Source organism: Salmo trutta, chromosome 38 (assembly GCF_901001165.1).
Source record: "Salmo trutta chromosome 38, fSalTru1.1, whole genome shotgun sequence".
NCBI lineage: Eukaryota > Metazoa > Chordata > Actinopteri > Salmoniformes > Salmonidae > Salmo > Salmo trutta.
In genome coordinates this window covers 29,109,853-29,122,717 of record NC_042994.1, presented here as the reverse complement: position 1 = coordinate 29,122,717, position 12,865 = coordinate 29,109,853, and the positions used below count along the sequence as shown (strand labels likewise).

At 46.5% G+C, this 12,865-nt stretch overlaps 1 protein-coding gene across 1 annotated transcript; it reads right to left on the bottom strand.

Moving 5' to 3' along the window:
• Positions 1-1,154: 1,154 nt before the first annotated feature.
• LOC115178072 (gastrula zinc finger protein XlCGF57.1-like) lies at positions 1,155-11,934 on the bottom strand. The gene is made up of 9 exons (XM_029739103.1): positions 11,690-11,934; positions 8,584-8,733; positions 8,039-8,472; positions 7,842-7,936; positions 7,337-7,522; positions 5,303-5,464; positions 4,715-4,776; positions 3,933-4,221; positions 1,155-1,403 (listed from the first exon to the last, which is right to left on the bottom strand). The coding sequence occupies exons 1-9, from the start codon at positions 11,738-11,740 to the stop codon at positions 1,261-1,263; spliced, it is 1,572 nt and encodes a 523-aa protein (XP_029594963.1). The 5' UTR covers positions 11,741-11,934; the 3' UTR covers positions 1,155-1,260.
• Between the last annotated feature and the right edge of the window lie 931 nt (positions 11,935-12,865).

The window sequence follows — 12,865 nt, the reverse complement described above, 5'->3', positions numbered from 1 at the left end:
GTGTTAGAAGGAGCTGACTGATGTGTTAGAAGGAGCTGACTGATGTGTTAGAAGGAGCTGACTGATGTGTTAGAAGGAGCTGACTGATGTGTTAGAAGGAGCTGACTGATGTGTTAGAAGGAGCTGACTGATGTGTTAGAAGGAGCTGACTGATGTGTTAGAAGGAGCTGACTGATGTGTTAGAAGGAGCTGACTGATGTATTAGAAGGAGCTGACTGATGTGTTAGAAGGAGCTGACTGATGTGTTAGAAGGAGCTGACTGATGTATTAGAAGGAGCTGACTGATGTGTTAGAAGGAGCTGACTGATGTATTAGAAGGTGCTGACTGATGTGTTAGAAGGAGCTGACTGATGTGTTAGAAGGAGCTGACTGATGTATTAGAAGGAGCTGACTGATGTGTTAGAAGGAGCTGACTGATGTATTAGAAGGAGCTGACTGATGTGTTAGAAGGAGCTGACTGATATGTTAGAAGGAGCTGACTGATATGTTAGAAGTTAGAAGACTTTTGAGGTATTTAACGAGTGTGACTCACCCGTGAGTGTGTTGTCGGGTCAACTAGAAACGCTAGCAGGAGTGTCTGAGACTATGCCGCGCGCATACAAATAACCTGGTATAACCCCACGGTTGAACGTATCCTGCGTGAAATACGAGATAACACGCAGTAAGAACCTGGACACGCTAAAATAGCGCCCGAGCTCACTATAAATAAATATTGGATTGCTAGTTGGTGTTGTACACAGAAATAGCCCCCCGCTGACGGGTAGTATACCGTGTCACAAACTACCCGGTAAAGTGTTAACAGTAGGAAGGAGTGAACTAACCTCTGTGGCAAGCAGAGATGTACCAAGAGGGGTGACCCGGGTTGATAAAGTGAAGCCCAGGGCTCCATTGCTAACTCGGGTAGGAAGACAGGGAGGCCCTGTCTTAATAATTGTAATTAATGCAGTATGTTTTGTCATACTGCAGGTAGCCTAGGGGTTAGAGCGTTGGACCAGTAACCGAAAGGTTGCAAGATCGAATCCCCGAGCTGACAAGGTAAAAATCTGTCGTTCTGCCCCTGAACAAGGCAGTGACTCCCTAGTTAAATTAAAAATACCCGTGGTATACTATATTATATACCAGGCCAATCAGCATTCAAGGCTCAAACCACCCAGTTCATAATGATTGGCAGGTTGTTGCAACCATGATTTATTAAATCAAACACAATTATTAAATATCTGCAATAGGATACAGTAGCTAATGAACCTAATTATTTAATAATCAATAGCTTTGATCAGGTCCTTCAAATAGAGTCAGAGCAGGAGTGAGAATTGTGTTCTCTGTGTGGTGATGGTCTTTAGCTGTGTGATTCTCCTGCTGGGGAGGTCTCTCCTCACCGTCTGAGCACTGGTTAGGACTCTCTCCTATGGGAACAGTAAGTTCAGGTTACATATAGTACACAATATGGGACATATTGGGACGCAACCTAAGATTTGAGATGTTACCCAAATGGCACACTATTCCCCATTGAGCTCTGGTCTAAAGTAGGGGATAGGATGGCACCCTATTCCCCATAGAACTCTGGTCTAAAGTAGGGGATAGGATGGTACCCTATTCCCTATTGAGCTCTGGTCTAAAGTAGGGGACAGGATGGTACCCTATTCCCCATAGAGCTCTGGTCTAAAGTAGGGGATAGGATGGCACCCTATTCCCTATTGAACTCTGGTCTAAAGTAGGGGACAGGATGGCACCCTATTCCCCATAGAGCTCTGGTCTAAAGTAGGGGATAGGATGGCACCCTATTCCCTATTGAACTCTGGTCTAAAGTAGGGGATAGGATGGTACCCTATTCCCCATAGAGCTCTGGTCTAAAGTAGGGGATAGGATGGTACCCTATTCCCCATAGAGCTCTGGTCTAAAGTAGGGGATAGGATGGCACCCTATTCCCCATAGAGCTCTGGTCTAAAGTAGGGGATAGGATGGCACCCTATTCCCCATAGAACTCTGGTCTAAAGTAGGGGATAGGATGGCACCCTATTCCCCATAGAACTCTGGTCTAAAGTAGGGGACAGGATGGCACCCTATTCCCTATTGAACTCTGGTCTAAAGTAGGGGATAGGATGGTACCCTATTCCCCATAGAGCTCTGGTCTAAAGTAGGGGACAGGATGGCACCCTATTCCCTATTGAACTCTGGTCTAAAGTAGGGGATAGGATGGCACCCTATTCCCCATAGAACTCTGGTCTAAAGTAGGGGTCAGGATGGCACCCTATTCCCTATTGAACTCTGGTCTAAAGTAGGGGATAGGATGGCACCCTATTGCCCATAGAACTCTGGTCTAAAGTAGGGGATAGGATGGTACACTATTCCCCATAGAACTCTGGTCTAAAGTAGGGGACAGGATGGCACCCTATTCCCCATAGAGCTCTGGTCTAAAGTAGGGGCTAGGATGGTACCCTATTCCCCATAGAGCTCTGGTCTAAAGTAGGGGATAGGATGGTACCCTATTCCCCATAGAGCTCTGGTCTAAAGTAGGGGATAGGATGGCACCCTATTCCCTATTGAACTCTGGTCTAAAGTAGGGGATAGGATGGTACCCTATTCCCCATAGAGCTCTGGTCTAAAGTAGAGGATAGGATGGCACCCTATTCCCCATAGAACTCTGGTCTAAAGTAGGGGATAGGATGGCACCCTATTCCCCATAGAGCTCTGGTCTAAAGTAGGGGCTAGGATGGTACCCTATTCCCCATAGAGCTCTGGTCTAAAGTAGGGGATAGGATGGTACCCTATTCCCCATAGAGCTCTGGTCTAAAGTAGGGGATAGGATGGCACCCTATTCCCTATTGAACTCTGGTCTAAAGTAGGGGATAGGATGGTACCCTATTCCCCATAGAGCTCTGGTCTAAAGTAGAGGATAGGATGGCACCCTATTCCCCATAGAACTCTGGTCTAAAGTAGGGGACAGGATGGCACCCTATTCCCTATTGAACTCTGGTCTAAAGTAGGGGATAGGATGGCACCCTATTCCCCATAGAACTCTGGTCTAAAGTAGGGGACAGGATGGCACCCTATTCCCTATTGAACTCTGGTCTAAAGTAGGGGATAGGATGGCACCCTATTCCCTATTGAACTCTGGTCTAAAGTAGGGGATAGGATGGCATTTGGGGCACAGAGATAGTAAGTCCTCATTACTTCATGTTTCTCTAAGTTCAACAGCCTCCCTCCCTCTACTTACTAAGTTCAACAGCCTCCCTCCCTCCCTCTACTTACTAAGTTCAACAGCCTCCCTCCCTCCCTCTACTTACTAAGTTCAACAGCCTCCCTCCCTCCCTCTACTTACTAAGTTCAACAGCCTCCCTCCCTCTACTTACTAAGTTCAACAGCCTCCCTCCCTCTACTTACTAAGTTCAACAGCCTCCCTCCCTCTACTTACTAAGTTCAACAGCCTCCCTCCCTCTACTTACTAAGTTCAACAGCCTCCCTCCCGCTACTTACTAAGTTCAACAGCCTCCCTCCCTCCCTCCCTCTACTTACTAAGTTCAACAGCCTCCCTCCCTCCCTCTACTTACTAAGTTCAACAGCCTCCCTCCCTCCCTCTACTTACTAAGTTCAACAGCCTCCCTCCCTCCCTCTACTTACTAAGTTCAACAGCCTCCCTCCCGCTACTTACTAAGTTCAACAGCCTCCCTCTACTTACTAAGTTTAACAGCCTCCCTCCCTCTACTTACTAAGTTCAACAGCCTCCCTCCCTCCCTCTACTTACTAAGTTCAACAGCCTCCCCCCCTCTACTTACTAAGTTCAACAGCCTCCCTCCCTCCCTCTACTTACTAAGTTCAACAGCCTCCCTCCCTCTACTTACTAAGTTCAACAGCCTCCCTCCCTCTACTTACTAAGTTCAACAGCCTCCCTCCCTCTACTTACTAAGTTTAACAGCCTCCCTCCCTCTACTTACTAAGTTCAACTGCCTCCCAGTCCACTTCTTCTACTGGGGACTGAATGAATCTGCTGACTTCCTCGTCCTCTTCTTCTTTAACCGTCACCCCAACAGTTTGACTCAAGTCCTCCAGCTCCTCCTCCTCCACTACTTTAATGTTCATCCCCAGTGTCTGACTGAAGGTCTCTCTGTCGTCAGGACCCAGTGTCTGACTGAAGGTCTCTCTGTCGTCAGGACCCAGTGTCTGACTGAAGGTCTCTCTGTCGTCAGGTGACCTGGGTTTGGATCTGGATTGGTCACCCGGATTCTAGAATGAAAACAGTGATCAATAATAAAGGAAGTAATATTTCCTCTGAAGATCAGGGTCTGTGTTGATAAAACATCTCAGAATAGGAGTGATGATCTAGGATCAGGTCCCCTTGTGCATGTGATGTTGTTCAGATCAGATCCAATAGGAGTGCTGATCTAGGATCAGGTCCCCTTGTGCATGTGATGTTGTTCAGATCAGATCCAATAGGAGTGATGATCTAGGATCAGGTCCCCTTGTGCATGTGATGTTGTTCAGATCAGATCCAATAGGAGTGCTGATCTAGGATCAGGTCCCCTTGTACATGTGATGTTGTTCAGATCCAATAGGACTGATGATCTAGGATCAGGTCCCCCCTTGTCCATTATTTATAATCTAAAATGCAAAACTGATCTTAGATCAGCACTCCAACTCTGAGATGCTTGATATATTTGGCCCCTGAAATAGATGACATTAGTTTACAGTAAAATGTATAAAGCTCATTTTCTCCCACCTTGTTGATGTCTGATGTAGGAGGACTTTCTTCACTACCAGAGCCATGGACAGGACTCTCTCCTGTAGAGATAGGTTGGTATTATGGGTTATAATGAGACTACCAGAGACATGGACAGGACTCTCTCCTGTAGAGATAGGTTGGTATTATGGGTTATAATGAGACTACCAGAGACATGGACAGGACTCTCTCCTGTAGAGATAGGTTGGTATTATGGGTTATAATGAGACTACCAGAGCCATGGACAGGACTCTCTCCTGTAGAGATAGGTTGGTATTATGGGTTATAATGAGACTACCAGAGACATGGACAGGACTCTCTCCTGTAGAGATAGGTTGGTATTATGGGTTATAATGAGACTACCAGAGCCATGGACAGGACTCTCTCCTGTTCATCATTTGATGGAAGGATGGATGGTCTAAAGTAGTACACTATGTAGGGAATAGGGTGCCATTAGGGATGTATATTAGGGTAAAGTAGTGCGTTATGGAGGGAATAGGGTGCCATTAGGGATGTATCTTAGGGTAAAGTAGTGCACTACATAGGGAACAGGGAGCCATTAGGGACGAATAACCTGCCTCCACTTACTAAGATGAGAAGGGTCCCAGCCGACGTCCTCTCCATCAGAATTGATCAGACCACCAACTTCCTCCTCCCCGTCTTCCTGTCCCCCATTGTGTGTCTGTAGGTGTTTTCTCAGAGCCTGCTCTGTAGGGAGGTCCTGTCCACACACTGGGCAGCATTGAGACCCTGGGGAAATGGTTTGTGAACGTTAGAATGCTAGCAACAGCATTCTGTTTGTTTTGTGTCGGCAGTGAGGTGGCCGACAGTCTGAGAAGGCAGTGAAGTGGCCGACAGTCTGAGAAGGCAGTGAAGTGGCCGACAGTCTGAGAAGGCAGTGAAGTGGCCGACAGTCTGAGAAGGCAGTGAAGTGGCCGACAGTCTGGGAAGGCAGTGAAGTGGCCGACAGTCTGGGAAGGCAGTGAAGTGGCCGACAGTCTGGGAAGGCAGTGAAGTGGCCGACAGTCTGGGAAGGCAGTGAAGTGGCCGACAGTCTGGGAAGGCAGTGAAGTGGCCGACAGTCTGGGAAGGCAGTGAAGTGGCCGACAGTCTGAGAAGGCAGTGAAGTGGCCGACAGTCTGAGAAGGCAGTGAAGTGGCCGACAGTCTGAGAAGGCAGTGAAGTGGCCGACAGTCTGAGAAGGCAGTGAAGTGGCCGACAGTCTGAGAAGGCAGTGAAGTGGCCGACAGTCTGAGAAGGCAGTGAAGTGGCCGACAGTCTGAGAAGGCAGTGAAGTGGCCGACAGTCTGAGAAGGCAGTGAAGTGGCCGACAGTCTGAGAAGGCAGTGAAGTGGCCGACAGTCTGAGAAGGCAGTGAAGTGGCCGACAGTCTGAGAAGGCAGTGAAGTGGCCGACAGTCTGGGAAGGCAGTGAAGTGGCCGACAGTCTGGGAAGGCAGTGAAGTGGCCGACAGTCTGGGAAGGCAGTGAAGTGGCCGACAGTCTGGGAAGGCAGTGAAGTGGCCGACAGTCTGGGAAGGCAGTGAAGTGGCCGACAGTCTGGGAAGGCAGGGAAGTGGCCGACAGTCTGAGAAGGCAGGGAAGTGGCCGACAGTCTGAGAAGGCAGTGAAGTGGCCGACAGTCTGGGAAGGCAGTGAAGTGGCCGACAGTCTGGGAAGGCAGTGAAGTGGCCGACAGTCTGCGAAGGCAGTGAAGTGGCCGACAGTCTGGGAAGGCAGTGAAGTGGCCGACAGTCTGAGAAGGCAGTGAAGTGGCCGACAGTCTGAGAAGGCAGTGAAGTGGCCGACAGTCTGGGAAGGCAGTGAAGTGGCCGACAGTCTGGGAAGGCAGTGAAGTGGCCGACAGTCTGAGAAGGCAGTGAAGTGGCCGACAGTCTGAGAAGGCAGTGAAGTGGCCGACAGTCTGAGAAGGCAGTGAAGTGGCCGACAGTCTGAGAAGGCAGTGAAGTGGCCGACAGTCTGAGAAGGCAGTGAAGTGGCCGACAGTCTGGGAAGGCAGTGAAGTGGCCGACAGTCTGGGAAGGCAGTGAAGTGGCCGACAGTCTGGGAAGGCAGTGAAGTGGCCGACAGTCTGGGAAGGCAGTGAAGTGGCCGACAGTCTGAGAAGGCAGTGAAGTGGCCGACAGTCTGAGAAGGCAGTGAAGTGGCCGACAGTCTGAGAAGGCAGTGAAGTGGCCGACAGTCTGAGAAGGCAGTGAAGTGGCCGACAGTCTGAGAAGGCAGTGAAGTGAAGTGGCCGACAGTCTGAGAAGGCAGTGAAGTGGCCGACAGTCTGAGAAGGCAGTGAAGTGGCCGACAGTCTGAGAAGGCAGTGAAGTGGCCGACAGTCTGAAAAGGCAGTGAAGTGGCCGACAGTCTGAGAAGGCAGTGTGAGGTAAACATGAGTATCTGTTTCCTGTCTAAACTGCCACTACAAATAATACATGTTGCTATGCAGGCTTTCTATTACATGTAGTAAGATTAGCATTTGCAGTTTGAATACATAGAAAAATTACCTATTGGCAGCTTCGCCGTAACATTCTGGAATGTTCATTCAAATCATTCCTGAAATGTGTTACTCTGGCAACATGTTGGCTGTAAAGGGAAGTGTTGTTGAACTCACCTCCTGTCTGGTTCTCTCTTGCGTGGGTCCGGAGGTGGTACTTCAGAGTGGCAGGCTGGGCGAACCTCCTCCCACACAGGGCACAGAAGTACGGCTTCTCCCCTGTATGCACCATCTGGTGTCTCTTCAGGACGTCCGCCTGGCTGAACCGTCTCCCACAGTCAGGGCAGGTGTATGGCTTCTCACCTGATAGATGGATGGATGGACAGACGGGTGGGTGGGTGGGACAGACAGACAGACAGTGTCACTCCATAATAATGAGCCATTTACTTTATGTTCGTATTATTATGTTTTATTATTTCTTATTGTTGTTGAATTGTTGAGAAGGAACCTGCAAGTCAGTATTTCATTGGACGGTGTATACCATGTGTATCCCGTACATACGACAAATCTGTAATGTATGCTGTCAATTGCTGCATAAAGTTTCAAGTTGTATTAAAGAACCACATTGTGGACAACTCAGAGTTGAGACACTGATATCCTTTGATCGTTAAATCAACCTCACCTGTATGCACTCTCAAGTGGACTTTCAGGTGCCCGTTGTCACGGAAACCCTTCCCGCACGAGGGGCAGATGCAGGGTTTCTCTCCAGTATGAGACCTAAATCAAATCATACTTGATTCAAAGTGCATTTAAACTTGAAACAGACTTTACAGTAAAACAACAAGGAGATCAAATGAAAACAAGAATGAAATAAATGACCTCTGGTGCATCTTCAGGCTGTCCTTCTGGGTGAAACTTGCGCCACACTCCAGGCACTGGTAAGGCTTCTCCCCGGTGTGAATCCGCTGGTGTTTCTTCAAGTTTCCTATCTGAGCAAAGCCCTTGCCACACACAGAACAGGAGTAGGGCCTCTCTCCCGTGTGTGTTCGCTGGTGCACTTTCAAAAATTCATTTTGGGTGTAGCTCTTGCCACAGACGGAGCAAGAATAAGGTCTCTCCCCCGTGTGTGTCCGTAGGTGAACTCTAAGACTTCCCTTCTGGGTGAAGCTCTTCCCACACACAGAGCAGGAGTGAGGCTTCTCTCCGGAGTGTATCCTCTCATGTTCTCGGAGGCCTCCTGAGTGGGCGAACCTCTTGCCACAGTCAGGACAGGGGTAGGGCTTCTCCCCTGTGTGTACTCTCTGGTGTCTCACCTTATGGAACACAATGGAAATAAGTTGACTTGTTTTGTGTTATCCCATCACGTTTCATGTACTGTGTATATGTCATTTTTTAAACTGGCAAATAAAACCCATCAAACTCACCAGGTCACATGGGCGGGAAAACTCTTTCCCACAATCCAGACAACAGTGAGAAAAGGTTTTGGTTGGTTCTGTTTGGTTCTCTTGACCAGGTTCTCCTGATGCAGGGGGGCTGTGGGATGGGGACAGGCTGGGCTGGTTGTTAACATCATCCTAAAAGAGGATGAAGGGCAGAAGTCAGCCTTGACTAGTTCTGGAGAGGGGAACATGTGTTTTGTTGTGGTAGACTGTATGAGTGTTGTTACGGTAGCCCATATGAGTGTTTTGTTGTGGTAGACTATACAAGTGTTTTGTTGTGGTAGCCCATAATCTGCGTTTTGTTGTGGTAGACTATACGAGTGTTTTGTTGTGGTAGCCCATAATCTGCGTTTTGTTGTGGTAGACTATACGAGCGTTTTGTTGTGGTAGCCCATAATCTGCGTTTTGTTGTTTGTAGACTATACAAGCGTTTTGTTGTGGTAGAATACACAAGCGTTTTGTTGTGGTAGCCCATAATCTGTGTTTTGTTGTGGTAGACTATACGAGCGTTTTGTTGTGGTAGACTATACGAGCGTTTTGTTGTGGTAGACTATACGAGCGTTTTGTTGTGGTAGACTATATGCGCGTTTTGTTGTGGTAGACTATATGCGTGTTTTGTTGTGGTAGACTATACGCGCGTTTTGTTGTGGTAGCCCATAATCTGTGTTTTGCTGTGGTAGACTATACGAGCGTTTTGTTGTGGTAGACTATACGAGCGTTTTGTTGTGGTAGCCCATAATCTGTGTTTTGCTGTGGTAGACTATACGAGCGTTTTGCTGTGGTAGACTATACGAGCGTTTTGTTGTGGTAGACTATACGAGCGTTTTGTTGTGGTAGACTATATGCGCGTTTTGCTGTGGTAGACAATACGAGCGTTTTGCTGTGGTAGACAATACGAGCGTTTTGCTGTGGTAGACTATACGAGCGTTTTGCTGTGGTAGACTATACGAGCGTTTTGCTGTGGTAGACTATACGAGCGTTTTGTTGTGGTAGACTATATGCGCGTTTTGTTGTGGTAGACTATATGTGCATTTTGTTGTGGTAGACTATACGAGCGTTTTGTTGTGGTAGACCATAATCTGTATTTTGCTGTGGTAGACTATACGAGCGTTTTGTTGTGGTAGACTATATGAGCGTTTTGTTGTGGTAGACTATACGAGCGTTTTGTTGTGGTAGACCATATGAGCGTTTTGTTGTTGTAGACTATATTTTTATTTATTTATTTTATTTCACCTTTATTTAACCAGGTAGGCAAGTTGAGAACATGTTCTCATTTACAATTGCGACCTGGCCAAGATAAAGCAAAGCAGTTTGACAACATACAAAAACACAGAGTTACACATGGAGTAAACAACATACAGTCAATAATACAGTAGAAAAAAAAATAAGACTATATACAATGTGAGCAAATGATGTGAGATAAGGGAGGTAAAAGCAAAAAAATGCCATGGTGGCAAAGTAAATAAAGTATAGCAAGAAAAACACTGGAATGGTAGATTTGTAGTTTGAAGAAAGTTCAAATATAAATAATATGGTGCAAAGGAGCAAAATAAATAAAATAAATAAATACAGTAGGGGAAGAGGTAGTAGTTTGGGCTAAATTATAGATGGGCTATGTACAGGTGCAGTAATCTGTGAGCTGCTCTGACAGCTGTTGCTTAAAGCTAGTGAGGGAGATAAGTGTTTCCAATTTCAGAGATTTTTGTAGTTCGTTCCAGTCATTGGCAGCAGAGAACTGGAAGGAGAGACGACCAAAGGAGGAGTTGGCTTTAGGGGTGACCAGAGAGATATACCTGCTGGAGCGCGTGCTACAGGTGGGTGCTGCTATGGTGACCAGTGAGCGGAGATAAGGGGGGACTTTACCTAGCAGGGTCTTGTAGATGACCTGGAGTGTTATATGAGTGTTTTGTTGTGGTAGACTATACGAGCGTTTTGTTGTGGTAGACTATACGAGCGTTTTGTTGTGGTAGACTATACGAGCGTTTTGTTGTGGTAGACTATACGAGCGTTTTGTTGTGGTAGACTATACGAGTGTTTTGTTGTGGTAGACTATACGAGTGTTTTGTTGTGGTAGACTATACGAGTGTTTTGTTGTGGTAGACTATATGAGTGTTTTGTTGTGGTAGACTATATGAGTGATTTGTTGTGGTAGACTATATGAGTTTTGCTGTGGTAGACTATATGAGTGTTTTGTTGTGGTAGACTATATGAGTGTTTTGTTGTGGTAGACTATATGAGTGTTTTGTTGTGGTAGACTATATGAGTGATTTGTTGTGGTAGACTATATGAGTGTTTTGTTGTGGTAGACTATATGAGTGTTTTGTTGTGGTAGACTATATGAGCGTTTTGTTGTGGTAGACTATACGAGCGTTTTGTTGTGGTAGACTATATGAGCGTTTTGTTGTGGTAGACTATACGAGCGTTTTGTTGTGGTAGACTATATGAGCGTTTTGTTGTGGTAGACTATATGAGCGTTTTGTTGTGGTAGACTATACGAGCGTTTTGTTGTGGTAGACTATATGAGTGTTTTGTTGTGGTAGACTATATGAGCGTTTTGTTGTGGTAGCCCATAATCTGTGTTTTGTTGTGGTAGACTATAAGAGCGTTTTGTTGTGGTAGACTATACGAGCGTTTTGCTGTGGTAGACTATATGAGTGTCCAATACTTTGATCAGGGAATCAGGGCCTGTATTTCACAAAGCATCTAACAGTAAGAATACTGACCTCAGACCCTCCCTGTCCAGTTAATCCTAAAGCAAAACCCAGTGGCATTGTGTCAAAGTTGCGACTGCAGACTGACTGAGCAGCAGCAGTAAACAAACTGCCAGCTTGATACTTTGTAACATTGACAACTACACTCAAATCAGTTTTCAGATGACTGAGCATAAACGGACCTGGCATAACCTGTCTGTGGTATTAATCCAACTCTGTCACGCATTGTCTTGCAATAACAGCAATGAAGTTTTCACAACCCGATTTGGGACAAAGCTTGCCCATTCATGTCATGTGAGGCATTCGAGTCCGAAGGGCTAGGACAATGTTAGTAGATTTGGCTGGCTAGCTAACGGGCAGTCGTCCCTCCCGTGTCTTACCTCGTCCATTGTGGGTCGGTCAGAACCGGGAGGAGTGAATTCTGCCGACATGTTATTGATTGTTGTTCTTTTACGTTCACTTCAGCTCGAGGTCACTCACGTAAGTTGAACAATTTACTGGTCGTGAAACGATTTGAAACCTAACCAGCCATGTAAACGAAGGCAATAGATGCAGACATCCTATATGTTGCCATTTTAACAGTAACTAGCTAGCCTGTTTTGAAGAGAGGGAAATAAGCCGACTGTCTGCGTTACTACCTGGTGCAATAGCGCCACCTTGTGTACAGGAGTGAGAAGGCAGGCAATACAAGGCGCTTACAACCTGCAGGAATCTGCCTCAGTTTGTATGATGGCAATTTGCATATACTGTTGTTATGTTTTGAAGAGTGATCAGATGAATTGCAATTAATTAACATTTCCACTGCATTAATGCAGAAGGCTTCAGGGCGCCCAAGAAAGTCCAGCAAGCGCCAGGACCATCTCCTAAAGTTGATTCAGCTGTGGGATCGGGGCACCACCAGTACAGAGCTTGCCCAGGAATGGCAGCAGGCAGGTGTGAGTGCATCTGCACGCACAGTGAGGCAAAGACTTTTTGAGGATGGCCTGGTGTCAAGGGCAGCAAAGAAGTGACTTCTCTCCATGAAGAACATCAGGGACAGACTGATATTCTGCAAAAGGTTCAGGGATTGGACTGCTGAAGACTGGGGTAAAGTCATTTTCTCTGATGAATCCCCTTTCCGATTGTTTGGGGCATCCGGAAAAAAAGCTTGTCCGGAGAAGACAAGGTGAGCGCTACCATCAGTCCTGTGTCATGCCAACAGTAAAGCATCCTGAGACCATTCATGTGTGGTGTTGCTTCTCAGCCAAGGGAGTGGGCTCACTCACAATTTTGCCTAAGAACACAGTCATGAATAAAGAATGGTACCAACACATCCTCCGAGAGCAACTTCTCCCAACCATCCAGGAACAGTTTGGTGATGAACAATTATTTTTAAAATTTTTATTTCACCTTTATTTAACCAGGTAGGCAAGTTGAGAACAAGTTCTCATTTACAACTGCGACCTGGCCGAGATAAAGCAAAGCAGTTTGACACATACAACAACACAGAGTTAGTTACACATGGAGTAAAACAACATACAATCAATAATACAGTAGAAAAATAAGTCTATATACAA

Excerpts from the sequence above, each read along its gene's own strand:
- LOC115178072 (XM_029739103.1), bottom strand. The coding sequence starts at position 11,740 with ATGTCGGCAGAATTCACTCCTCCCGGTTCTGACCGACCCACAATGGAC. Across the intron at positions 5,465-7,336 it reads AAGAGAGAACCAGACAGGAG|GGTCTCAATGCTGCCCAGTG; the intron begins GTGAGTTCAACA and ends CCATTTCCCCAG. Across the intron at positions 4,777-5,302 it reads CTGGGACCCTTCTCATCTTA|GAGAGAGTCCTGTCCATGGC; the intron begins GTAAGTGGAGGC and ends CTATCTCTACAG.